The 25,107-nt window shown below is 42.0% G+C and overlaps 1 protein-coding gene across 2 annotated transcripts in view; it reads right to left on the bottom strand.

The window, feature by feature from the left end:
* arhgef18a (rho/rac guanine nucleotide exchange factor (GEF) 18a) overlaps positions 1–24,625 on the bottom strand; it is a 30,951-nt gene extending 6,326 nt beyond the window's left edge. Inside the window, exons 1-11 of one of the 2 annotated variants that reach the window (XM_086270743.1) lie at positions 24,441–24,625; positions 14,087–14,221; positions 13,827–13,925; positions 13,291–13,431; positions 12,619–12,869; positions 10,762–10,887; positions 9,943–10,060; positions 9,538–9,789; positions 8,280–8,356; positions 7,975–8,156; positions 6,457–6,512 (exon numbers count right to left, since the gene is read on the bottom strand). In XM_086270743.1, the coding sequence (XP_086126869.1) occupies positions 6,457–6,512; positions 7,975–8,156; positions 8,280–8,356; positions 9,538–9,789; positions 9,943–10,060; positions 10,762–10,887; positions 12,619–12,869; positions 13,291–13,431; positions 13,827–13,902 (1,279 nt within the window). In that variant the 5' untranslated portion in view covers positions 13,903–13,925; positions 14,087–14,221; positions 24,441–24,625. The remainder of the gene's footprint in view (positions 1–6,456; positions 6,513–7,974; positions 8,157–8,279; positions 8,357–9,537; positions 9,790–9,942; positions 10,061–10,761; positions 10,888–12,618; positions 12,870–13,290; positions 13,432–13,826; positions 13,926–14,086; positions 14,222–24,440) is intronic. The other variant, XM_086270741.1, reaches the window with a different exon arrangement.
* Between the last annotated feature and the right edge of the window lie 482 nt (positions 24,626–25,107).

Raw genomic sequence — 25,107 nt, 5'->3', positions numbered from 1 at the left:
TCCGGCCCGAGCTCCACGCCAGTCGGCCTGGGGCAAAGGCCCTCCCCCGGGCCCCCGACGGGACCCGACGCCCAGGAGGAAGAAGCCTCAGCCCTCCTAGCTGTGATTGCGAGTGGGGAAGGGATCCGGCAGCAGGGAGACGCTGCTCTTACCCCTCTGTTGCCGCACAAGAGGTGCCGCTTAAGTTCTGTTCAGGTTGTCAGCCCCAGAAGGCGCTGCACTTCCCTATCGCGGTCTCCCAAGCACATAACCCCTGCACACGGTTCAGATGTGTTGAATGTTCAAGCGACCACATCGAGTGTTCCCGCTGTTTTTCATTGTTATGCCCCGGAAAAGGTGCACCTAACAAAATGTATAAATGTACATGTTCCCATGTTACAATCAATAAAGAGTGTTGTTTACTCTCAAACAATCTCAAATGCTCAACCTGCAGGCGAAATGAGCCAGGTCAGGCAGGGGATGCAGTCCCCTGCAGACACACTGGGGGGCGACGGCGCCCCGCCGTCAGTGCTGCAGGCCAGCCGGCTGGCTGCTCACTTCCCTCAGTGGCGCGCTTGCGCCCCCTCTCCGTGGGTGCTGCAAACCGTTGCCATGGGTTACCGGTTGCAGTTCCGGGTCAAGCCGCCTCGTTTCCAAAGAGTCGTGAACACGATTGTCAACCCCGAGGCAGCCTTGGTACTCAGAGAGGAAATACAAGCGCTATTACAGAAGAGAGCAATACGGGTGGTCCCCGCTTCGGAGACGGACAAAGGTTGGTACAGCCGTTATTTTGTCATTCCGAAGAAAGGGGGAGGGCTTCGTCCCATCCTCGACCTGCGAGTCTTGAACACGTACCTGCGAACGTACAGGTTCAAGATGCTAACACTCAGACAGCTCCTGAGTGCAGTCGGCCCGGGAGATTGGTTTGCGACAATCGATCTAACAGATGCTTATTTTCATGTCGCTATACACCCGAAACACAGGCAGTTTCTGAGGTTTGCATTCGAGGGCGTAGCCTACGAATACCTAGTGCTGCCGTTCGGGCTGTCGCTCGCTCCCCGCACCTTTACGGAATGTGCCGAGGCAGCGCTAGCGCCCCTCAGGAAGAGGGGCATCCGCATCTTGGCCTACCTGGACGACTGGGCTCTCGGGGCTTGCTCCAGAGAACAGGCGGAGACGCAGCTGTCGCGGGTTCTGTCACACATTCAGACACTGGGGTTCTCTGTGAACTTTCAGAAGAGCTCGCTAATCCCAGGTCAACAGATCGCTTTTCTCGGTCTGGAAATATGCTCTCTTTCCAGCCGCGCACGGTTGTCAGAGCACAGAGTGGCCGCGTTTCATCGCTGCCTCGCTCAATTTCAGCTGGGACGCAGACTGCGTTTCCAGACGATATTGCGCTTGTTGGGCATGATGGCATCCATGATCGCCGTAGTGCCGCTTGGGCTGTTGAAAATGAGAGCGTTTCAACGCTGGACTCTCTCTCACCGTTTGTGTGCTTCGCGTCACCTCCGGAGGAGGCTGCCGGTAACTGCGTCTTGCATGCTAGCTCTCCGTCCTTGGAGGGAGCCCGGGCTACTGCACCAGGGCTCTCGGATTGGGAGGGTGTTGTTTCGCAAGGTGGTGTCCACAGATGCTTCCCTAAGTGGGTGGGGAGCGCTGTGCGAGGGTGCGTCAGTGAGAGGGATCTGGTCCGCGGCTCAGCGCCAGCTGCACATCAACCACTTAGAGCTGTTAGCAGTGTTCTTAGCTCTAAAGCGTTTCCGTCCAGTCCTGCAGGGCCAGCATGTCTTAGTCAGGACGGACAATTCAACAGTGGTGTCTTATATAAACAGGCAGGGAGGAACACGCTCTCTTCCCCTGTTGCAGCTGTCTCGCTCTCTGCTGTTATGGTGCAGTGTTCATTTTCTGACTCTAAGAGCCACCCATGTCCCGGGCCACCTGAACCTGGGGCCGGACCTTCTCTCCAGGGGGGGTCCTCTGGTGAGAGAATGGAGGTTACACCCTTCAATAGTGGCTCAGATTTGGGATCTATTTGGCGAGGCGCAAATAGATCTTTTTGCTTCCAGGGTGAATGCTCACTGCCCCCTGTACTTCTCCATAATCGACCACGATGCACCCTTGGGCTTGGACGCGCTAGCGCACCAATGGCCAGACGTGCTCCTGTATGCATTTCCCCCAGTGGAAATGATATCTCCAATTCTGGAGAGGGTGCGTCGGCATTCCCTCTCTCTGATCCTGGTGGCCCCTTGGTGGCCCGCGAAGTCGTGGTATGCAGAAATAATCAGCCTGCTTGCAGCAAGTCCTTGGCAGCTTCCTCTCCGCAGGGATCTCCTCTCTCAGGCGGGGGGGGAAGTGTTTCATCCGCGCCCGGATCTGTGGCACCTTCATGCTTACCTGCTGAGAGGTTAAACTTGGTTGCTAAGGGTCTGCCACCTAGTGTGGTAGCGACGATTCAGAGCGCCAGGGCCTCGTCTACTAGAGGCTTGTACGCTTACAAATGGCGAGCCTTCGAGCGATGGTGCCAGGACCGCCACACTCTCCCATTTCAGTGCTCTATTGTGGATGTTTTGACATTCCTGCAGGAGCTGTTGGATAAAGGCCTTTCGTTTTCGACGATCAAGGTTTATTTAGCGGCTATATCTGCTTGTCATATCGGTTTTGACGGGGTGACACCAGGTGCGCATCCCCTCGCCGTGCGTTTTCTGAAAGGGGTTCGCCGGCTGAGGCCCGTGCTTAAGTCCAGTGTCCCGGCTTGGGACTTGTCTTTGGTGCTGGAGGCCCTTTGTGGCCCTCCGTTTGAACCCGTTGAGTCGGTAGATATGAAACTTCTTTCGTATAAGACCGCATTACTTCTCGCTTTGGCCTCGGCGAAGCGAGTGGGGGACCTTCATGCGCTGTCTGTGCATCCTGCCTGCACACAGTTTTCTCCTGATGGCCGCAAGGTCGTATTGCGTCCGAATGCCGCCTATCTTCCCAAGGTCATGCCTGCATCTTATAGTTCAATGGAGTTTGAGTTGCTGAGCTTTTGCTCCCCTCCTTTTGAATCTGAGGAGCAGAGGAGGGTGCATTCTCTTTGTCCGGTGCGTGCGCTACGCACCTACATTGAGCGCACTCGGGATGTGCGTTTGTGTGACCAGTTGTTTGTCTGCTTCGCTAATCCGAATAGAGGTAGAGCTCTGTCCAGACAGAGGCTGTCCCACTGGATTGTAGAAGCTATCTCGCTGGCATACAGCACCGGAGGTTTTGCGTTGCCCCACGGGGTGGGAGCTCATTCCACCAGGGGGATGGCGACCTCATGGGCTCTTTTTAGAGGGGTGCCTGTGGCTGATATTTGTGCAGCGGCTAATTGGGCGTCGCCGCACACTTTTGTGCGGTTTTATCGGTTGGACGTTACAGCCCCTTCGGTGGCTCATGCTGTCCTTTCTGCTGGGTCTACCACTCACTAAGGATGTGGTGGTCCCGTTCCGGTTCGGTGGCTGCTCTGCGGGGCGTGTATATAGGTCCCATACTTATGTGTTGTACCGAGTGAATCGACTGAAAGGGAACGATTAGTTATGTCTATAACTTCTGTTCCCTGAAGGAGAGGAACGAGGTACAACACAGGGTGGCCCCACTGAGCAGTTGGCTCGGTGAAGAGCGGCTATCGAACTGAGGGATGACGGTGATGGCAGCGGCTATATGTGCGGGCGGGGCCTTGCGCGTGTCATCACACGTCATCTGCCGTAAAGGCGTGAATAAAGGTTTCTTCAGCCAGGACACGCGAGGGCGTGATATCCCATACTTATGTGTTGTACCTCGTTCCTCTCCTTCAGGGAACAGAAGTTATAGACATAACTAATCGTTTTGAGATGTGAGAGATTTGTGACGTTTAGCTTGTTTGGAGTGTGTAGTTAATGTGTTGTCTTGTGTAGTTAGTGTGTAGTGTTGTGGATAGTTTTGTGTTGTGTGTCAGAACAATGAGGCGACTGCTGTCTCCAGGTAGAAACAGGAGTGATACTCCTGCTGCTGTCAGACCTGCAGGTATCAGGCTGTGATGTTCTCCTTTATAGTGGACAGAAATAATTTTTTTGGAGTGGCACAAATAATTTGTGTGTGTGTGTGTGTGTGTGTGTGTGTGTGTGTGTGTGTGTGTGTGTGTGTGTGTGTGTGTGTGTGTGTGTGTGTGTCTTATTGAATGCAGAACAGCTGATTGTTCTGTAAATAGTTTAATAATAAATAATAATAATACATTTTATTTAAAAATAGCGCCTTTCAAAGCACCCAAGGACACTGTACAACAGATAAAAACACAGAAACTGGAAATATACACAATAATAAGAATAACAGATAAAAGTTAGAGCATACAGAGGTTTAAACATAAGCAATTTTAAACAGATGAGTTTTGAGGGTGGACTTAAAAAGAGGGAATGAACTAATATTTCTGAGGTCAGGAACTAAAAGCCCTGCCCCCCCATTGTAATCAGACGAGCGGAAGGAACAGAGAGAGAAAGAGAAGATGAAGATCTGAGGCACCGGGATGGGAAGTTCATCTGTACTAAATCGGAGAGGTATGGTGGAGAGAGAGAATGAATAGCCTTAAATGTATAGAGGATTATTTTAAAATGGATGCGAAATTTAACCGGGAGCCAGTGAAGCTGCTTCAGGATTGGGGAGATGTGGTGGGTAGAGGAAGTTCTAGTAATAATACGGGCAGCAGAGTTCTGGACACGTTGGAGCTTGTTAATAGATTTTTGTGTAAGGCCAAATAATAGTGAGTTACAGTAGTCAATTCGAGAGATAACAAGATTATGGACGAGAATGGCAGTGGCATGAGGAGTGAGGAAAGGGCGGAGGCGATTGATATTACGGAGTTGGAAATATGCTGCACGTGTGACATTATTGATATGTGAATTAAAGGATAATGTGCTATCAAGAATGACACCCAAGCTTTTCACAGAGGGAGAGATAGGGACCAGTGAGTTATTGATGGTGAGAGAGAAATTGTTAATTCTGGATAGCAGTCGTTTAGTGCCGACCAGGAGAAGTTCTGATTTATTGCTGTTGAGTTTAAGGAAGTTGGAGGAGAACCAGGAATTGAGTTCAGCTAAGCAGAGGATAAGGGAGGATGGAGGAAGAGTAGAATCGGGTTTGGTAGAGAGGTAAAGCTGGGTGTCATCGGCATAGCAGTGGAACTGAATATTATATTTACGAAAAATATGTCCGAGTGGAAGAAGGTAAATGATGAAAAGAAGGGGCCCGAGGACAGATCCCTGGGGCACCCCAGTAGATAGAGGAGAAGGCTGAGAAGTGAAGGATTTTAATTGAATGAACTGAGTGCGGTCAGACAGGTATGATTTAAACCAGGCTAGTGGAGTATGAGAGAGACCAATAGAAGCTAATCTGCTAAGAAGAATGGGATGAGAGATGGTGTCAAAGGCTGCACTCAGATCAAGGAGAATAAGGATGGAGAGGAGACCAGAATCAGCTGCCATAAGAAGGTCGTTTGTTATTTTTATAAGAGCAGTTTCGGTGCTATGCAGAGGACGGAAGCCAGACTGGAACTGTTCGTAAAGGTTATTATCAGTTAGGTGTAGATGGACTTGTGAAGCAACTATTTTTTCAAGAATTTTTGAGAGGAATGGTAGATTGGAGATAAATGAAATGGTTTGAAATGGTTATTTAAAAAATCGAGGTAAAAGGTAAATGGATGCAAATAACTTTATTTGCAAAACTTTAACTTTAAAATTGACAATTTATATTTGCATTTAAAGTTATGAAATATGATTCATTAAACATGTTTGTGGTTGTTACAGTAAAAAAAATATAACTTTTTCTACTCCGATTTTATGTTTTTTGTCTGATTTTAGATCAATTGTGTTAATACAGTATGTCAAAATGAAAACATAACTGTAAATTCAGACACGTGAGGTTGTGCTGAAAACAATGATACCAAACACGGCAAAGTAAATCGATTTTAAAGGTGAAATGTAGAGGAAACATCAAAAGTAGTTAAAAATGGTCAATTATACCCAGAGGGTTAAACGTTTTTTTTTTCTTTTTTCTTTTTAAAGTAACGCAATAGTTACTTTTCAAGTAATTAATTACTTTTAGAATATTGTAACTCGCCCAACACTGCTTAGCACACAGTGACTCTCGCTTTGTACACCTAACATTATAACAAGAAGAGAAAGGAAGAAGGTCGTTTTCCACACTCTTTGATCTTCCGGCTGGGACAGGTTGAAAATGCATTTAAAAAAAAAAAAAAAAAAAATCTTAAGTAAAGAAGGTGGGTGAGCACAAACCCAAAATCAGTTAAAAACTGGCAAATCTCCAAAACAATTTCCAAAAATGCAATTTTTAAATCTTTTAAATCCCTTTCCTTTATGAAGATGTATGCAGTAAAATCAGGTAAAGTTTCCCTCAAATTAATTACTGCAAAAATGTCACACCGGAGGATTTGCCGAGCACAAAAGTGGCCGATGTTCTCGGCCGGCTTACCTTGAAACCTTTGCAGAGTAGTGATCATTTCATTGTACTGCACCTCTTGCTGATGACTGAAAAACACAGACAACCTACTCAGTATCCACTTTTATGTATCATTTTTAATTAGAATTTATACATTTTTATTTGTACAGGGACGAGAATATGACGTGAAACGTGCCACTTTAACACATGCACAAGTGTCAATAAGAAATAATCTGTAAAATAAATATAAACACTAAGAAATAAATGGGTATGATCTCACAAAGACAACAAAAGCTGGCTGTTGGCTGCTTTAATGCTTTAACGTTCAAGTCTTTAGTAAAGAGACATCACACTTTGATCAGGGAGATGTTAACCAATGGCCAGATTTAAAAACAATTTAAATAATTGACTTGTTTTTAATTTAATAGGAAGGCTTTCACTCACCATGATTTAAGAAAAGGAATTTGTTTTATTTAGAAATAAAATGCATCAAATAAAATCCATCTATACCTTATCCTGGTCAGGGTCAGTCTAAACAGAGATCAACTTCTCCCTGGAGAAACTGGAGATTTCTTCCTGTTAGGGTTTCTTTTCTTCCCACAGCCGCCAAGAGCCATCTCAAAGGGGATTGTGTGATTGTTGGGGTGTTCTGTGTATTACTGTAGGGTATTTACGCTATAAAGCGCCTTTAGGTGACAGTTGTAATTTGGAGCTATATATAAATAAAAGTGAATTAAACTGAATCACTGTCTCCAGCAATGATTCCATCCTGATCTCCTGGAAGGACCCGCCCAAAACATCTCCCTTAGGAGGCTATTTAATCAGTGATGTTACCAAATTCTGAATGAAATGTAACATTTATACTGACTAACTTGCTAACTGGAAGGAAGCCAGAAAGGATCGATGGGTGGAGCGAAGGGTGAATCCCCAAGGACACATGGTCTAATGCTTTTATTTTTCAGGGCTGGGTCCACTTAATACTATACTATACAACTTTATAGCACTTATTAATAAAAAGCATAGCATTATTAAGGCACTGCAAATTATTTAATCCCAACACTAATCATTAGCCAATGAGCTTCCCCTGGATAAGCTTCCCTGTGTGACTCCAATAACCAAAGTAGAATTGATCTTTAATTGAACACATTGATACTGAGCCTGCAACAACTTTTCTAAATCTTCATTCTAATATTTAGAGGTGACTCGAGCAAAACTCAGTCCCAGAGACTAAATTTGGTTACACATTTACACATGGTGACATATGTTGAATGCGACACATGTGAACAGAAGCAAACAGAGAACGCAACGGTGCATTCGCAGGCAGATGATAAAATCAAAATTTATAATAAATGTTTTTGCTGTACATTTGATGATGCAAACTTTAGTTCAGACTGGTCCACCCATCAAGGAGGACCTGGGGTACATAGAGAACTATTGATACTACACTATGGTCATTTTAGTGAGATGACCTCATACCAAAGACTGCACTGGCTTCCTTTTTCCAGAAACTACGTCCGATTTGAACGTTTTTCCTAGAAGCACTCGGCTTACCGTTCCAACGCTTCTCGTATGATGGCCTCCCACGTGATGCGCTCCTCTCGAGAGCCCATGTGGATCTCATACATCTCCGGCAAGCCGACGGTGCGTGCACAAATGAGGAAAATAGCCTTCTCCTCCATGGCCACTTCTCTGACTATCAGTCTTTCAAGGGAGATGACTGGAGGTTTGTTATCCTGCACGAGGCGCAATCATAAACACTGATCTTATTATTAAATGCAGTGAAACCTTTTATGTATAAATGATACAGTAAATGGTGTGTAAACGGTGTCAGCCGTTAACGTTTGAGAAGAACTCACAACAGCAGCAAATACAAACTTCTGGTCTTTCTCTTGTAAGAGGAGCAGCACATCTGACAGCAGCACAGCATGGACGTCTGCAGGGGGAGATTAAAGCTGCTCAGCATCAAAACAACACAAGCACTTAATGCTGTGACTCAACAGGACTGCTCATCATCGCTTAATGACAAAAAAGTAGTTTTGCCGGTTGTCGGATTGTTTCGGATTTTGACAAAAGCCGCACTGAGAAGTCAAAGTGGTAATCCACTGAGCACTCAATCCTCAAAGTTTCATTAAAAATCACACCAGAGTACACACACGCTCACCTCAGTTTACCGTCTGACCTCTGCTGATCGCTTCACAGTCACCACTGCATTCACAAAGCAGGACACACTCTGAACTGTAAGCAGCAGGCTTTAAAGTCTCTATTATGCTCAGAGCAGCTTTGCATGACTCACAGTTCAAAACAATCCTCTTATATTGAGCATTTACGTTCGTTTTTTTTGGGTTTGTTTTATTTTGCTGCTCTCAATGGCTCAAGGCCTTGTAAAAACCTACACAGGTTCCGTCTTAAGCACGTTGAGTTTACATATAATTAAATGTGCTTAAGACAGAACACAGATAAAACAGCCATTACTAGATCAAAGTGTTTGATTGTGACACCTTTTGACTGTTTGAGTTTAAGTTTGATCTTTGATATATTACATGCATGTGTGTTTTATTTAACATATGCTCCTGCGTTTAAATTTTCATGCGCTTCTGTGCATTTGGTTTTGTTCATTCATTTAAATACCATCAACTTGCTGAGGACTGCAGTTGAAAATGAATCTGTGTGGCTAAATCTTATTTATATATACATAAACACGAATATCATGCTGAACCAAGAGAAGCGGAAAGAATAAAAATGAGGAAAAAAGCCAAAAGCTCAGGTTTCAGGCTTGTTTAACATGAGACCTGCTGGTTTGTGATCTCATTACAAGCTCAGCAGCTCGGCTCGAAGATCAAAATGTCTTAATAAACTATTGTCTCTCTGCACAGTCTACAAAATATAAAACAGAAATTTATAACATATAAATGTATAACTAAGAAAAATAAAAATGAAGAATTTATCACAACAAATCAACATTGAAAACTAACATTTTCATTGAGAACTTTTATCCTTTTCAGGTCGGGACTCAGGAAAACTGACCGGACCGTCAGTCACTGTTTACTTTGGATATTTAGTAAAACGCAGACATACACAGACGCACGTCCACAGTCATTAGAGCTCGTCACACACCTTTCTGTTTACCAGATGACTTCCAGGTGACCGCGCCTTCATGCACCAGCTTCCTGTTGCCCTGAATCAGATCCTCCCTGCGGATGACCTCGCCTCCGTTCAGCCGCCCCACAGATTTTGGATCCAGACGATAACCGATCTCTCTCACACGAGCGGCTTTCTCATAGTCTTTGACCTGAGCGTTCACCTGGGCGATGGTGTTTTTGATGCACTCCAAGGCTTTGCTGAGAGACCTGTGGTCGTCTGTGTCGGCTGTAAGAGCGAGAAATAAACGATCCAACCACATTTATTTCTTTTTAAAACCCTGCAGCCAGCAAGGTGAGCAGATTTCACTAATTTCAGCTTGTAGACATGTTGCTTAGTTAAACACTGAAAGTCTCGTTAAGGTGGCTGTTGAGATTTTACCGTCGATGTTTTGTAGGAGTCGCTCCACCAGCACGGGATACTTTGTGATGCGCTGAGTCACCAACAGTAAGCAGTCGGAGATTCCCAACCTCCGCACCAGAGGCAGCTGACCTATTTTCTTATTTATAAAAAAAATAAAATAAAAACAAAGAAGTTTCATACATTTTAGAAACTTGATCAAATTTGTTACTGTATTTGCTTGTTCAAGAGATTACATTAGAGTACCAGATGTGTGACTGCCATTTAAAGAGAAAGTCTCAAACACTGTTTGACAGTAGACAGCAAGACAGAGAAAGTGATACACACAACATGTTGAAGAATAAGAAAAAACAAGCCGCTTTGTGTGGTTACAAAGAAATACACTGGTCAAAAACGCTGAAAATACATCAGATGTCAATGAGAAAAATAAATAAATAAATAATCGTACTGGATATCTATGCCGCATCGTTTGATAGGAATGAAAATGATCAACCTGCAGAGGGGCTGAATTCAAAGACAGCCTGAAAAAGCAAAGTTCCATTGCAGTACCTGAAAACTCGTACTTAGTAATTTGTATTAAAGAACGCAGCTGACACAATGGTTCCTGTGACCTGATACTGTAAACACTTGATCTAAATTTAAGATAAGATAAGATAAGATAACCTTTATTAGTCCCACACGTGGGAAATTTGTTTTGTCACAGCAGGAAGTGGACAGTGCAAAAGTTATGAGGCAAAAATTAGAATACAATAAGAATAAACAAGGATAAACAAAGCGGACCTGCTCTTGTTCTTCAGCTAAAATTTGACTTGATGCGAACAGCGAGTGTGGATTTCTTACTCTGTCGAGGGCCTGCAGCCGCTTGTTGTTCTGGATCAGATCTTTGTAGATGCGGTCGGCTTCTAAGTGATGGCCGCAAAACATCCCGTAATAAGCCACCATCTGATCTCCTTTTGAACCTGAAAACTGAAATAATTCAGGGGGGGGGAAAAAAAAAAAAAAAAAAAAAAAAAAGGGATATGAAGGCGTTAATACTAACAATGATGTGCTGAATTCACGCAACAACATTTTCCTGGTGTGTGGATGCTGGAAATAAGAGATTTTTTTTTTTTAAAAAGGACATTGATATATGCTGATGTGCTGACTTGCGTTAAGATTTCACAGATCTGTGAGTTTACCTAGAAAACAACAACAGGTGTAGGCGTTTTAATAAACATGAACCCTCTGTGTTAGCATCGAGTTACACTGGAAAAAGTTTTCCATACACTGTGTCAGAAGCAGAGGTTAGAGAACGAAGACTAACATTTCTACTTGTGTGAAAAATGAATATGAAACAGAAAAATTCAGATCCGAGCTTTCCTTCTTGCTTCCCAGCTGACCAATGACTGTAAAAATCATCAGAGGTGTCTGGATTTGCCCAACAACAAATTCAGCTCACAGAGGGATGCACTTAGACGGGCTCTACAGGTTAAGGCCAGTGAGCTCAAGGTCAGTGAGCTCCCAGCCTGGCTCCAGGGACAGCAGGTCTACCTGCTCTCACCTCCGGCTCACCTTTGGGTATTGACCTAAAGAATAAGACTGAGTAATATGAGCAGCAGAACTGAGCTTCCTCTAAATGACACCTCATTTAAAGACAGGGTGAGGAGCTCTGTCATTTGGGAGAAGAGCAGCTAGTCCTCCACACTGATGACAGCCAGTTGAGATCAGGCATATAAGAAGATTACTTATCCCACATGAGCATTTGAGCATTTTTGACCCACTCCCAAACTACTTTGAGGGCCTATAACAGTGTGGCACTGTGTGGATTCTCATTTCTCACTCAGGAAATGTGTTGATAAATGGGGAGCATGAAAAAAAAGTGTGTGTGGGAATATGACGTCAGTGGCATTGCATCGTTCCTGCACGTATTTCCTGCTCTTTGTTTGTGGGTCTGTGCCTTCAGTTTTGTCTTGAGTCACTGAAAAACTGCCCTGTTGGGTTGAGGTCAGACTCATTTGACTCATTTGCGCACTGAAGAATATCTTATTTCTTTGCCTTAAGAAAATATTGGGTGAACATCCATTCAGTTTTGCAGAATCGGGCTAAATCTGGGCAGAGTGAAGAGCCCTGCGCGCTTCACAATTCATCCTGCTGCTTCTGTCACCTGTCCAAAAATAAAAAATAAAAAATCTATTTCAGAACTGTGCACGCTCTCGTTAAAGTAAAAGTCTAATCTGGCCTTCCTGTTCTTGTGGTTTTTACCTTGTTATAATCCCTTTTTACCTCCATTCATGAAGCCTTCTCTTGTTTGTAGACCTTGATAATCACTCCTACTGTGACTATCAAGGTCTGTCTGTGGTCTGTGGTTGTTAGGGCCTTTTTCAGTAGCTGAGCTGGTCAGTGCATTCCTTTTTCAAGAATGAACCAGACTGTTGGTTTAGCCACTCCTCTGATAGGCTTATTTTTGGAATTGGAATTTCAATCAGGAAAAGTGATCCTTCAGGATGTTGAACAACCTGTTTATTCTCCAATTTCAGGACCTTTTTCCCCCATTTGGACCTCTAATGGCTTCCAGATTCCTGAAAGTATTTTGTGGAAGCTGACCTTAACGCATCACTTTGCGTTGTGTTACCATAAAAACTCTTAAAGCATTTTACCCTCAGGATGAGTAAATAATAAACATGTAAGCAGATACGGCGCACTGCTTTCCCAGCTTACCTGAGAGATGAGGACATCTGTTATCTGTGATATTTGGTAGTTAATCGGGTTTCCTTCCTCCTGACTCTGGTTTCGGCACATTTTGAGGCATTTGAGGAAGTGCTCGTGGATGACGAGTAGGGATTCGATGCCCGGGAAGAGCCTCTTCAGCCGACCCTCTTCTATCAGCTGGGACTGCCTCAGCTCGTGCATGAAGACCCCGAGAAGGATTTTTAAGGTGTGCACGAGGTGCACCTCGGTCTTGATCAATTCTAGGAAGTACATGAAGAGAAAAACTCTTGATAAAATATTCTTCTTTCTCAGCACCAACCACTGTGACTCTAAATGTTTCCCCAATGCAGCGTAAAAGACAGGGTCAGCAGGTCAAAGCAGCGTTCAAAGGCAGACAAGAGAATTACTAATGTCATCGTACTTATTATCACAGCAGAAGTGTGTCTCAGCAAAAGGTCCTATGAGGTAAAGAGAGAATCCACCACCGCTGTTGTAATCATAATTATAGGCATTAGAAAGAGCTCTCAATTCAATGGGTGATTGACATAAGATTCTGACACGCTGACAAACACAGGAATTTATGCGCGGATATATTTTGACAGGTTATAGAAAAATACCCATAAAGAGCAAAACAGCATTCAACATTTAGGCCTCAACTTGATTCAGTATAGCTCAGCGTACCATAGATGATGTCTTGTCTTTTTATTTCCTCTTTGCTCAGGTTCTTTAGGTAGTTCTGATCCACAGTCAGACTCCAGGAGTCTGCCTCCAAATTCTGGGCATCGGCTTCAAGCTCGAGTTGCAGCAGGGTATAATGGGAGTCTGGATGACACACACACACACACACACACACACACACACACACACACACACACACACACACACGTTACATGAAACAAGGCTTGTGCTTTGTGGTCATATGAGTGCGTGTCAGTGATTCACTGCTGGTTACACAGGTTTTTTTGAATCTGCTTTTAATAACTTTTCTTTATATAGCAACAGATTTAGGTCTTTTCCTTATTTATATACAACTGCATACAAAAATATTAAAAGTGAGTAAAACTAAGCAGCACTGGACTGTGTTAAATATATTTATGGACAAGAACAACAAAGACTATAAAAAGGTATTTTCACCCAGGAAGTTTCCACCATTATTTTCCGACTGTGACAGAAGTGAGGAGCTGTGAGCAGCTCCAGGTCGTGCTTGACCGACTGACCTTCGAGGTTGATGGGATCAGTCAAGTCCTCACTGGAGAGCTTCAACCGATCTCTCCAGCTATCGGTCTCCTCCATCTGTGCTAATTTGTCAATTTCTACTGAGTGAAAAGAAAGAAAAAACCCCCACAAAGGAACAACGTCACAAAGAATAACACAAACATCACACAACTTGGAATGTGTGGTTAGGTTTGAGTTTCTTCACTAGAAAACAGCCTATTTATTGTATCAGGAGTAAAACTAAACCTGGGGACGTACACACCTGGGGCTTGTGTTGCTGTAAGAAGAGAGGGGTTGATTTTGGTGTTTTTGGGTGGGGTGGGGGGCAGTCATGCGTGGACCGAGGAAGTTGGCTGAAAGGCCATTGTGGGCTGGGGGAGAAATACTCTCCCCAGGGCTGTGTGAGAGAGCAAAAAACAGTCTGTGAGAAACATGAGCAGAAAGATGAGGACTGCTAACAGACTAAAGTGTCAGGTGGTTAAAACACTGAATCTCTAGCAAATTTGCTACATCGCAAATGTCCCCCTGCTGCTGCTTCGTCACTAGCGGATTGCTGCTGTTACCCACAACTTGTTTGGAAGACTTCATTCCTGTCTGCAAACAGTCGCCAACTACTCTCTGAGCTGCCTCAAAGTAGAAGTGTGCAACTGAAGGCAAACATTCTTCATTTACTCCATTCACTCTATTCTTCATTGCAGATAACCCAATGGAAGGAGGCTTTCGATGTAGTGGTAATTCTCGGCCAGTAATTTCAAATAAAGTAAAATATAACTTTATTATTCGGCTCTGAAATCTCTCTGTCCTCAGACAGTTACACAAAAAGACTTCCTACCAAAGAAAAAGAACAATATTGGCAGACAAGTGGTTACAAAACTAATCTAGTCTTGTGTAGAGGGAACTGGTTTAGCAAACTGTGACAACACAGCTCAAGTCAGACCAGCTTTCAGGCTAACTAAAAGAAGAAAAAATTATGCAAGACAAGTGGAGCTGCACAAGTGATGTCATTTATTCAATTAACACAGGTACAGCAGCTGCTTGCACAAACACAGATCAACATTTCCTTTTATTCTTTGAAGGGTCATTTCGCTCAGCATTTTCCTCCTGACTCAGAGATCTGCATCTCTGCAGGGAGATGACTACGGACACATCCTTTTACACTCAGCTTTTCCTCGTCCCTCAAATGACTTTTTATCATATTCTTTTCTGTGACCCCGAGTGACTCATCTGCTTCTAACACTTCTGCCTCGCTTGTTTTCCAACTTAAGCGTGTCACCGTTTCCCTGAGACAAGGGGCGGGGGAAGGGAGGGGGGTGCAACAGAGAAAAGACACTTAAATTAGTGCACAGAAACAAAAGGAGGAAAAAAAGTATATGGGGGCCTGCTGGCTGGCAGTGTGCGCATGCTAATGGGTGCTTAAGTGTCAGCGACAACAATCTACTGGTCTTTGCACACACCTACATGTGTTTAATCAGCAGCAGCAAAGCCTGCTGGAGGTCTGACAAAAGAATGAACAACGCAATGAAGAAAATGATGATGGGAGTAAACGTCAAAAACAGTCACAACTTTAGCAGCAAAGATCTGTATTTTACTGGTTTCCCACCACACCCAAGCTCAAAGCTTCATCATTTCACCCCACAGTTTAAGGAGGAAAGGCAGCAGCTGTTCAAAGCCAGACACACCTAAAGCACACACACACACGTTACTATGACACAACTCATAAACACACATAGCTCTCGCCTGCAAACTTATGTCTTTTTTTTTTTTTTGGTAAAACAAGAAGAAATCTAAACTTATACTTGCAGCACACTCTTCAAAGAAGCAGTTTCGGCGCCTCAACATTATTCTTTTGGCTGCCATCATGTTATTTATTTGTAGAACCAGAAGTGATCTTTAGGATACAGAGCTACAGCATGAGCCAAGCAAGTTAGAAGTTAAAGGCGGTGTACCTACCTATTTACTTTGACTGTCTCTAACATTTTATATATCAGGAGATAAGTATATTTAACAAAAATAATCTGGAAATACAATCTAGGATGAACTACAAAATGGGGCATATTGCACTTAATTCACAAAAAGTCAAAATACAGAAGCATTGTGTGGAAAAACTCAGTAACCCGTTACTGCTTCCACAGAAATTAAGAGTGCGAGACGTAGGTCTGCTAATAAAAAGCAACTCATTGATAATAAGCAGGTGTTAGCACCTCTAAAAAGATGTTTTTGCTAGCAATCTTAAAGAACCAATTGCTGCTGCCCATCAATCTGGGAAAGGCTATAAGGACATTTCCAAACAATCGAACTGCATCTTTCTGTACTGCAAAAGATTATTCACATGTAATAATGTGAATAATAATAATAATCTTAAGGTCAGACAGTGCAATGCTCAGAGAAACCGCAAAAAAAATCCAAGAGCTCTCTCTCAGACTCTGGAAGTCTCAGTTAGCATGTTAAATGTTAAAGTTCATAAAAGTTCATGACAGAGTAATTGAAAAAAAGACTGAATACACTTGGCTTGTTTGTCAGGTATGCCAAGAGAGTGAGTGCACAGCTAAGGTTTGCAAAACTGCATCTGAACAGATGTCCTTTGGACAGCAGAGATGTTTGGCTGTAAAAAAACAAAAAACCAAACACAGCACATCAGTAGAGAGCTGAGGATTTGGGCACCTTGCAGTCACTGAGTGCACCATGATGTATACCAAAGTATTTTAGCGTCAAAGAGTGAGGACATCTGCCCAACCCGGTTGTTCAGTGATGACGCGACGAATCCTACTTCCGGGTCTAAAGTAGTCTGCATTTAATATGGCTTTTGTGTTGTTAACATGTTTAATGTTTTGTATTTCCTTCTATTTAATCTCAAAAAGCTCCTAAAACAGTCAGTGATCACTGTTGACCTCCCTCTGCTTTTACCACTAATCATTTATTTAAGCTCAGTTTTTAAAACCTTAGGATGTAACTACAGCCCGTCCCATGCAGCAGTTGACTAACCTCGTATTGTGGATGGATTATCTCAGTTGTTCTCCTGGCTGAAGTTTGGTCCTTTTACAGCATCCTGCCATGCGATTACATTTGTTCCTGACCACCGAGAACACTCACGGTAACTTTTATCGAGTGGAAAAAAAGTTAGCTTGTTTATATTATGCTAACATAGCTGTGTCGCTAGCGGTCACGTAGCACATCATTATATACCAGCTAGCCCAACTTCAGTAACCCTACAAATGTCACTGCTGTTTAGTTTTCTGTCTTCATTTATGTTGGAAGTGATAACAGAGCTGTACGTTTTAATTTGTTTCCAAAACCCCGCAGTCAGGACATGCTATATTGTATTTAGATAGAAGCTAGCGAGCTAACTCCCTGCTAACTTCTAACTCCGTTAAATGTCATAAATTCCGTTTTCATGGATGCCTGGATGTTAAACTCAATTGTTGCACCTGGTAGAGCAGAACGCTGATCATTTTATTAAAGATGAAAGACTTTAGACAGTTTTTCAACTCTCAGTAATGCCATAGTGATCGTTTGATATATGGACCTGCAGCGGAGTTTAGGTCCAGACACGGCTAGTGACGTCAGACTGAACAACCGGACAGCTAAAGCCTGACTGAAAGTGGGTCATGAATGACTGACAGAGTCAGTCACACTGATTCTTAGGTTTTATTTTCAGAATCCAGAGCTCAACCTTATTGAAATGCTGTGGTGGAACTTTAAGAGAGCTGTGCATAAACGAATGTCTGCAAACCTCAATGAACTGAAGCAACATTATAAAGAGGAGTGGGCCAAAATTCCTCTGCAGCGATGTGAGAGGCTGATACCATTACTTCAGGTTACTGCTGCTGAAGGTGGCTCTACCAGCAACTGAATCACACACTGCATCTGCATATTTGTTTATTTTTTGATTAATAAATTGGATGTACATAAGATGTAATCAGTTGTTGTTCATCTGAAGTTGTATTTACTCAATTTACTCAAGACCAGATAAGGGCGAGATATCTTTTATGATGTCCACATAAATCAAAACGGTTACAAAATAAACCAAAGTGAGAATACAAAGACAGCATCATGCCTTACTGTATCATGTTACAGCACTTTCTTTAAAAACCAGCTTTTAAGCTGCATGGCATATGGTTATCCATGTAGTGGCTGTATCATTCAACAGCTCGTTGAAGACAGAAGCCACACCTCAAATGATTCACCCACATGGGGCGGAGAGGGAGCAGAGCAGCATGAAATACAGGTCGTTCTCTGCAAGGAAATAAAAACAAAAAACAAGACTGGCAAGTCTGCCGAGTATTCTGCAGAGGACAGAGACGGGAAAATACTGGTGAATGACGTGTTTGAAGAGTAGCTTTACTCAGACTTACAGCAGCATAGCAACAGGAGGACTTCTCCTGGCAAGACAGCCCCAGCAAGGCCACCCACAGCTCAGAGCCAGAAGAGGCCACAAATCCAGTGATCCATTTGCTCTTGGCCCTCATAAAACCCAAACAACGTACATTTCACACATAACTACAGTAGAAAATATGATCAGAGAGAGAAATACTGCAGTGCTTGCTCTCTTGTGCAGCCTTGACACACAGTTTACTTATTGACTAGAAACAGGGTGTTTTTAACTCCACTGCAGTGTGCTGTAATCGCATGCCAATGTGTTTCTGTCAGTATGAAGAGGTGAATCTGACCTTTACTGAGTCCTCAATGTGAGGCTGGAGCAAGAGCATGTGTCTGCATCGTGGAGTTAGAGTCCCGGATAACCCAGAGCACGGCTAAACCTTTAAATGTTACACCAACCTCAAGGCCTTCAGCTCCATTTGTGGTCTGAATTTATAAGATTACAGACGTTTACTGTATTTTCTCACCATTTCAAGCTGCTATTGGTTCACCTGAATTCATTAAAGTGTGTGAGACTAATTAATAAACCTTAGAAACCTTAAAGTATATTATGTGCAATTTTTAATACTTAAATATACTGTAAAACAATATAAAAAACAGTAGACCGATTATGCTGCTTTAACGCCTTTCCAACACTCATCTGCAGCTCCCTTAAATGTCAACAAAAGGCCCTTTTAGCCGCTCCATTATTTTCTATAACAGATGGATTACTATAATTGATTGAATAGACTTTACTCCGGGTGCCCTTCCTTCACTAAATCTCGAGCCTGTAGTGGGACCTGTAGTACAAATGACTGGTGGGCAATACAGCCGCTAATCATCCCATCATATTTCAAGAAAATCTGTGATAAAGATAAGATTGACGATATAGAAACAAAAATACTCAACATTATCAGTGCTCACAGCATTTATAAGTGTAAGTAAATGAAAGGCCTTTTCTATTCTTCAATGAGCTACTGTCATTGATGACTCACCTAATACCTAATTTTAGGTGTGAACCTACTGAAATAGCAGCAGCATTACAATGCAACAGTAGGTCAATTCAATTTGACCTTCAATTCATGTGCGGAGGAAACCAGGCAGTGCTCGTCACCTGGTCTATGCCATCTCTACAGTGAAGCATGGTGGTGGCAGCATCATGTTGGGGGGGGGATGTTTTTCAAAAGAAAGATTTATGTAGCAATATACAGAGACGTCCTTGACGAAAACCTGTTCATCTTCCAACAGTATATAAAACAGTCTCCGCAACTCTGAAAGTCTATGTGGCCAACAGCAGACAACATTATGCCCATATCGTGGCCTAAACCAATCATGAAGGTGCTGCTTAGAGTAGCTGAACACGCCGCTGAAGCATCGCAGCACTGACTCCGTGCTGCTGCTGTTCGATCGATTTGTGTGTCACGCGCATCTCTGCATAGATGCGCAGAAAGGGGAAATAACGTAGAGAATTCCCAAGATAATCCAATAGTGCACGGCGACACCTGCACATTCCACCAATGTGCTAATGTTCCGCCAAAAAAAATCCTAGGTTGGTACGACCAGCCGCAACTCTGAATGTCTCTGTGTGGTCAACAACAGACACACATTATGCCCATATCTTGGTCTAAACCAATCAGAGATAATCAAGGGCAGAACCTCTCAGATGCCCATGCCCAAGGTAAGATGTTCAGATACTGAGATGTTCAGTTCGAAGCCTTTGAGGCACTTTTAATTTTGACTTTCTTTTTATTTTATACATCTTGAGATATTTTGAGTTTAAATTTCAGCTCAGTGAAACACTTTAAGCACAAGAACTTTTTCAGTACCGTATTTTTCGGACTATAAGGCGCACTTAAAATCCTTTCATTTCCTCAAAAGTGTACCTTATTGTTGGAGCATTACGGCTAGCGGACCTAAGAAAAAAAAGTTAGGCGCACCAGTAAGGAGTGGCTTCAGGACCACTCTAAATACCCCCGGGTCGCCCAGCCAGAACCCAAACTTGACCCAGACTGAACATCTCTGGAGAGATCTGAAAATGGACCTTTAGAGGTTCTGCCAAAAAGAATGGGAAAAACTTCACAAAAAAACTTGTAGCATCCCACTCAAAAAGACTTGATGCTGTAATTCAATAAAAGGTCCATTTAATTTATTCCATTTTGGAATACGGCTGTAAACATGACAAAATGTGCTGCTTGATGTCACACAATAAGATTGAAAAAATATTCGCTTCCTTGGATTATTATTTTATTTTATCTTTTAAACCAGCTGCTTAAAGCCCTGCTTTTCCAACATGTAAGCGCATCATCCACTGTTTGCACTTCCTGTCATTATGAAGTGCAGCTAGCTGAATGCAGCTTGTAATGCTCAGCAGATTCATTTGTTTACATTTAGGCCACACATCACCAGCTGATAGTATCGCCTCCTTTGTAGCCTCGGTGTACGGTGTGTTTTTGCCCAACAAGTTTGTTGTTTCCAGTCTTCATCAGGAGTGGATTTCTTACATACTTTGCAAAATTCTGTGCTTTATCGGAAATTGCTGAAGTAGCTCCCTTTTTAGATACTAAAACGTCATCGCAGGGCAACACACAACTCTTGCTATCAGACACGCCTGAGCTTTTTTCATTGTTGTGCAATACTGTAAATTTAGGCAGTTATCTGATACAATGGCTAGTACTGCCTATACCAATACTTATATCTTATAAAGTCAGCTTATGTAGGCGAGAGCAGTGTGTCATGATTTATGAGATGAATCATCAGTTTGCAAATTTTGAAAACATTTTCATGACAACTAAATCAGTTTTTTACTTTCCACAATTTGAGGTATATATTTTCATTAAATAATAATAATAATAATAATGATAATTTGTTAACACAATTCAGTGGACTACATACTAAAGGTAGAGGATAGAAACAAAGTATTGATCTTATCGTGCCGATATTAATTTGATAATATCAATATTTGGCTCTATCTACCTACCTACAGTGCATACTGGGATATATAAACACATGATGATGTGAGCTTTATATCACGTAAAGATGTATTAATGATACGGTACAAAGCCCTTAACCCTTTAGAGCCGATCAGAGCGGGAACGCTCTGTTATGCGTAACTATTTTTAAATCCCAGTAGCACTGCAACCACGTAAGCTAGCGCAAAAATTTTTTTTGCATATGAAACCGGAGGAGTTGTACTTACATCTGATGCCATCAGCTTGTCCTCGGTCACGGTTTCCTTCCACATAAAGCTTTGCAAAAACTGCATAAAAAGCGCTTGCAGGAACAAAAACATAATATTCCAGAAACAGGCTTTACCGATCTGATCAGCTGTTCAAAACACTTCCTACGTTGGAATAGACGTCAGCGCGAACTTTTGCATTTCCGCCATTACCTGCCCGAAACCGGAAGTGACGTCATTTTCGCGGAAATGTAGTCTTTTTTGCGATCAGGGCCTCAGGGCCTATACTGCTCTTTTTAAAAGTTATCTTTGACTTTATGACTTTCTGTGTCGTTTCTGGGATTCTTAGGACTCATATTGCACTGCTGGAAATAGTTTATTTTGATGCATATGCTGCTTTTTTGCAAATTTGCAGTATAATATTTATTTTCATTTTTCCTGCAGTGTATAAAAATTGGTGTATTTCAAAAATAAAACTATGAAGACACTCAAAATAAATTTCCTGTGGTGGGAAACTATTTTGTGCAACTTTTTTGTATTTACAGTTTTGAGGGATAAGACTCTTAAATTTCTCTAACTACAAATATATGTTAAAAAATCAAAAACGATTTTCAATTTTTTTGTAGTTTATTGCACTTTTTTGCAATTTATGTAATTACTATGCACTTAATGAATACATATTATTAAAATCTGGGCTATAATGGTTGTATTGATGTATAGCAACTTGAAATGCTCCCAAAAATGGCTCCACAGCATGTAAAAATATAATATAAGCTCTGGCGGACTTGGTTCTATGGTAGGTCTTAAAGGGTTAAAAAGCACGTTAACATACCCAGGATATTTTTTCTTCTGATTCAACCATGAAAAGTGCTTTACAAACCCAAACATGGCCGCTAACAGCTGCATTTTTCAGTTTGAGTGCAGCTAGCCAAACAATACAGAGTGAAAGTGGACAGTATAACTTTGGTTATTTAACATAAAACTCATTGTTGCAGCCAGGTGCAGATCAAAAATGGTCTTATTGTCCTTATTTTCCTCTGAGTTACCGATTCTGTCACTAGTTAGCCAACATAAACTAAGTCTATTAGTCACAACCAACCACATGACGTAGTTCAATATTGACAGAAATGGCGATAAACATGTTTTTAAAACTTAAACTTTAAGTATTTATTTCTTAAATCCAGCTTCACAGTGTTACATCTATGTCAGTGTTCAAGAGCAGGGCTCCATGATCTAAATTTGCCTTTATATGATTAATGTTTCACGTCCTCTTTAAAACCTAAATAAATAATAATCACATCCTGCACAGACATCCATCCGGTTGTCAAGTGATGACGTATGAACCCTGCTTCCAGGCCCAAACTACTCTGTTTTTATTAAGGCTGTTGTGTTTTTAACATATTTTAATGCTTTGTATCTTGTTCTACTTAATCTGAACAAGCCCTTAAAAAGTCAGTGATTACTGTCTGCCTCTCTGGGCTTTTAATACCACTAATTATCTGCAGCACGTAACTACAGCCCAGTCCTCCAAATTCTCAAATCTTCACTTTTAAAACCAGCAAAAATTGTCTTCAGCTCTAAGCTTTATGTACACAAAAACTTTGAAAGATTAACCTTTCAGTGAACTTAAACTTGCGGGTAAATTTGTGACTTCTATCATTTAATCCAATTTCAAATGCTTCAATTTTTACTCAGATAATAAACTTAATATGCCACTTCTATAATTTTCCTGCTACACCTGAACTCTTTCAGATCTTAATATGATCTAAATATGGCCACTTCTGGCTTCAAAACCCCCAAAATGGTAGCCAATAAAACACTAGACCTGAGGCTGCGAATACCAAAACAAATGGTGTAATGACGTTGCAATGGCTACTTCCATCTTTCGTATACAGTCTATACTTCCAACTAGAACTGTTAAGCTTTGTTAAGCAGATTTAGATTTTTCCTTTTCTGATTATGTTTGGTTTGTCTAAAATTCTTAGTTCAAACTTACATCTAAAGTTTTAATGGTTTCAGACCTGCATAAACACGTCTATCAGAAATATTTTTCAGAGGCATTATTTAAAAACCACACATACATTGTTTTTATTTTTACTGTTACAAGTTATATGCTTACATATACAACTAGCTTCTTAATGCTCTGTATTTTTTTGTTTTCTTTTTTTAATCAGCCAAGGTTTAAAAACTTTTATGACTAGCCTACATTTCAGCGGACACCAAGATTTATCAGCAATTGTAATTTAGCTGACACTTGAGGTTTTTCAGTTGTATATGATTACATTTATGGATTTCAGATACATTTCTTATTAAAATTTACTTATTTTTATTTTATGTTATTTTGGTCGACACGTCCTAATTTTAATATATGTGCAGCTGGCAGAGCTCTACGTATCACTCCGCCAAAGGAAAAACGTTCCATTCCTGTGCGTTTTATTGGTTCGACGTTGTATATGAATATCACTCCGCGTATGGAATAACCCTATTTTTGTACGTTTTTAACGGTTATGGATTAATGTCACTGCGTAGCTAGTTACTTGACACCCCAAAAGGAAAGTTCAGAGAATACTCTTAATTTCATAGGATAGTTACACATGATAATTATAAACTCTCGAACTAAACTCCGACTACATTCTAATGTGAATGTGAGGTATGACAAGGTAACTTTAATTCAGTGCGTATGTTATTGAAGAACCTGACATAGTGAATCTGCTTTCACCGAAAGGAACAGAAACAGGTGTAAAGCCAGGAGAGTCGAGAGAGAAGGGAGCGCCAACAGGTGACTGAACACGTATCCCAACCTTGTTTATAAAGTTTATGACTCCTGTTTTTCCCACTACTTGGCATACGGAGCTGAAGTTATGCTAATTTAGCGACCAAATTCAAGACAGTCAAGTCGAGTCAGTTTTCCTGCTCACGTCTTCTTAAAACTTTCTGCGTTCGCGACGCAGCGTTGCGTTTTACGGGGTTAGTAAGCTAATTTAGCTTGCTAACGCAATCCCTTCATGCTTGTTAACTACTTCTATCCACTTGATGCTCATATGCTAAACAATAATAGTTAACTCCGAGAACGGTTTCATCTTACCTGCTATTGAAATGAAGCCGAAAGAACGAGAAGACAGGTTTTCTGTTATTTCCAGGTAAAGGTAAGCGAGATCAATCTTATCTGTCAGCAGCGCCCGCTAAAAACAACAAACAGAGAGGATGTCTCCGAAGGAACAAGTGCACAAATAAGAAGGAAAAAAATGGAGCTGATGAGGGAGGGAGTGTTTTAAAACAAATCCCAGCCTCTTTTGTGTAAACCCTCCTTCCTCCTCTAAGCATTGTGGGAATGTGCTGCTTCAGTAATACCTGATCTTCATACAGCAACTACCTCTTCTCTCAATCCTTAAATTAATACAGACAGCTGGCATCTGCTGCAGTTCACCTTCCCAGTAAGAAACTCTGGTAGCCATTTTTAGTGAAAAACAACTGCTGTGAATAGTTACATGCTTTTATTTTGGCAAAAACAAGCACTTGTCCTTTGTGTAGGTTCAATCAGGTGTTGCAGGTAGGAGCTCAGCTAGCATAAATGAGACAGCATTTCTTTAATTTATTTTGCTTGCTAAAGCAACTGTCTTGAGGGTGTGTGTCTGTGCGTTTTTGGTAAGCTAATACTAACAGAAGTTATACTACACTCAGTGTCTAGAAGGTATTTTGGACAGAGGACAAGGAGATTTGGTGGTAGAACAAGGAAATTCAGTAAAGTTTTC

Source organism: Aulonocara sp. 'chitande type north' Nkhata Bay, linkage group LG18, assembly GCF_057382095.1.
Source record: "Aulonocara sp. 'chitande type north' Nkhata Bay isolate Kocher_YH1m ecotype deep benthic linkage group LG18, A_spYH_male_GT1.1, whole genome shotgun sequence".
Taxonomy (NCBI): domain Eukaryota; kingdom Metazoa; phylum Chordata; class Actinopteri; order Cichliformes; family Cichlidae; genus Aulonocara; species Aulonocara sp. 'chitande type north' Nkhata Bay.
Note: the sequence above shows the minus strand (reverse complement) of the source record. Positions and strands in the feature narration are given on the sequence as shown.